Source organism: Brassica oleracea, chromosome C5, assembly GCF_000695525.1.
Source record: "Brassica oleracea var. oleracea cultivar TO1000 chromosome C5, BOL, whole genome shotgun sequence".
Lineage (NCBI taxonomy): Eukaryota > Viridiplantae > Streptophyta > Magnoliopsida > Brassicales > Brassicaceae > Brassica > Brassica oleracea.
The window spans coordinates 3,073,466-3,076,347 of record NC_027752.1 but is presented as its reverse complement, the minus strand read 5'-3'; the positions used below and the strand labels follow the sequence as shown (position 1 = coordinate 3,076,347).

General features: G+C 40.1%; 1 protein-coding gene across 1 annotated transcript; it reads left to right on the top strand.

The window, feature by feature from the left end:
* Nucleotides 1–1,434, top strand: LOC106343181 (high-affinity nitrate transporter 2.1; the record flags this gene model as incomplete). Its single annotated transcript, XM_013782328.1, is given in 3 exon segments — nt 1–286; nt 378–493; nt 618–1,434. Coding segments are annotated over 3 exon segments (1,069 nt in total), but the record flags the coding sequence as incomplete, so codon positions are not given.
* Nucleotides 1,435–2,882: the final 1,448 nt, after the last annotated feature.

The window sequence follows — 2,882 nt, the reverse complement described above, 5'->3', positions numbered from 1 at the left end:
GAGTACTATGTTCAATAGTCAGATCATCGGTCTTGTGAACGGGACTGCCGCCGGATGGGGTAACATGGGTGGAGGCATAACACAGTTGCTCATGCCTATTGTGTATGAAATCATAAGGCGTTGTGGTGCAACAGCTTTCACGGCCTGGAGGATTGCCTTCTTTGTCCCTGGATGGTTGCACATCATCATGGGAGTCTTGGTGCTCAATCTAGGTCAAGATCTTCCTGATGGCAACCGAAGTGCCTTGGAGAAAAGGGGAGAAGTTGCCAAAGACAAATTTGGAAAGGTATACTATATACATATGTGAATATGTCATCGTAGCGAGCTAGATGATTAAAGTTTTTATTTAACTCTTGATTTTGTATTTAATGGTGTAGATTATGTGGTACGCCGTTACAAACTACAGGACCTGGATCTTCGTTCTTCTCTATGGATACTCCATGGGAGTTGAGTTGAGCACTGATAATGTTATCGCCGAGTACTTTTTTGACAGGTTTGGTTTTGATTTAAAACCTAATAAAATATAGTTTGGTGTAGTATTTTATTTTTTATTTTTTAGTTTGGTATAGTACGTTTGCATGACCTAAGAGTAAACCTGTACATGATGGTTTGTTCAGGTTTCACTTGAAGCTCCACACAGCCGGAATCATAGCAGCATGTTTCGGTATGGCCAATTTCTTTGCTCGTCCAGCAGGAGGCTATGCGTCTGACCTTGCAGCCAGGTACTTCGGTATGAGAGGGCGGTTGTGGGCGTTGTGGATCATTCAAACAGCCGGTGGTCTCTTCTGTGTGTGGCTCGGCCGTGCAAACACCCTCGTAACTGCTGTTGTAGCTATGATCCTCTTCTCTTTAGGAGCACAAGCCGCTTGTGGAGCTACCTTTGCAATCGTTCCCTTTGTTTCCCGGCGAGCCCTTGGAATCATCTCAGGTCTAACCGGAGCTGGAGGAAACTTTGGGTCAGGGCTCACACAGCTCATATTCTTCTCGACGTCAAAGTTCACAACCGAACAAGGGATAACATGGATGGGGGTTATGATAGTTGCTTGCACGTTGCCTGTGACTTTAATCCACTTCCCTCAATGGGGAAGCATGTTCTTGCCTCCTTCTAAAGATCCAGTCAAAGGTACGGAGGAGCACTATTATGGTTCTGAGTGGAACGAGCAGGAGAAGCAGAAGAACATGCATCAAGGGAGCCTCCGGTTTGCGGAGAACGCTAAGTCCGAGGGTGGCCGCCGCGTCCGTTCTGCTGCTACGCCGCCTGAGAACACACCAAACAATGTTTGATCACACCAATGATCTGTCAAGAAAATCAATAATTTCACTAATGTTAAATGGAAATAAACAGTGGAAAAACTTTTGTTATGCTTGTATATTTTGAATGATTGTAACGAGCATTTTAAACCATAAGCTTCTTTTGATGGAAGTGGTTGTACGTGTTGGGAATTTTACTAAAAAGTCTATAAATTAAAATTTTATATAATACATACGTAAATGTAAATGAGATTGTTCTCCGGATCACGAAACGTAAAGTTTCATTCAACTAAACATATAAACTGATGCTTCTTTTTGTCCAAGAAGTATAAAATATTTGTTTAAGATATGTACACCAATACTAAAAATAAACTTTTGGTGTCATTCTTGTTACTATCATTTACATCACAGGTTATACCATAAGAGCATGATTATTGGGGAGTTCTTCAGGTGGAGTTATTAGCGGAATATAAGAGTCCGTCTCTTAACTTTTAACTAAAAAAGCTAAGGACCGATTCTTAGCTTTTTTTGTTAAAAGTGAAGAGACATGTTCTTATATTTCGCTAAAAACTCCACCCTAAGAAATCTCAGTAATCCTGCTCTAACGTTTCGTCTCATACTTCCACTATATTAAAAAACAGCTCCGTCTTCATAAAAGTCATTTATAATGTCTTTACCTAAAATGCCAACTTATTAGACTTTTATTTTTTGCAAAATAGTTGTGTTTTCATACGTACAAAAACCAAATCAAAATGTCAAAAATAACAACTAACCTAAATTTAAGATAGTAGAGTAGGTGAAAACTTAAAACAAACGCAGTCAAATCTCTTATAATATTTTTTTCAAAAATAACTTATAATTCAGATTTTGGCAAACAATTCTTTGTTTGTATTAATTTCAAGAGAGAGAAATTAAACTTGTGATTCTCACTTTCTTCAGGAAGGAACTCTTAGAATAGCGTTTGTAGCTGACGTAAAATCATATGAATTCATATTTTCTTACTAGAAATTGTGTACTCCCGTTATTTAAAAAAAAAATGAAAACTGTTATGAACCAGATTATGGATGACTCATAACCAAGAGATTATGATTTGTAATCTTTTCATTTATCTATGACGGTGTAATCTCCTATATAATGACCCTCAATGTTATGAATAAAGATATATTTTTCCATTACTTTTATAACACGTTATCAGCACGAAACTCTAAATCTCTAAGATAATACCCAAATCGAAAAACCCTAAAACCCTAACCCTAGCGGGCGATCCGACGAACCCTAAACCCCGATCGCGTCTCTTGTTCCCGCATCTGTTCCAACTCGCGTCCCCGATCAGCTTTAATCCAAGGCATTCCTGATCCTAGCTCAGACGTTCGCGACCCGAGAGCAGCGAGAGCAGCTCTAGCACGCGACTTCTTCCTCGTCCGCGACAGCATCATACAGCTCGCGTCCAACGATCAAGGCGTTCCCGATCAAGCAACAAAGGACGTCCACGACCCGATAGAAGCGACTCGATCCATTCCATCTCGCGTCCCGTTCGTGTCCAGCTCGCGGCTCAACTCCTTTGGTGGTCCGATTCAACAATCATCTAAGGTTAAAAGGTAATTCAAAACCTAAGAACCCATAATCGAACA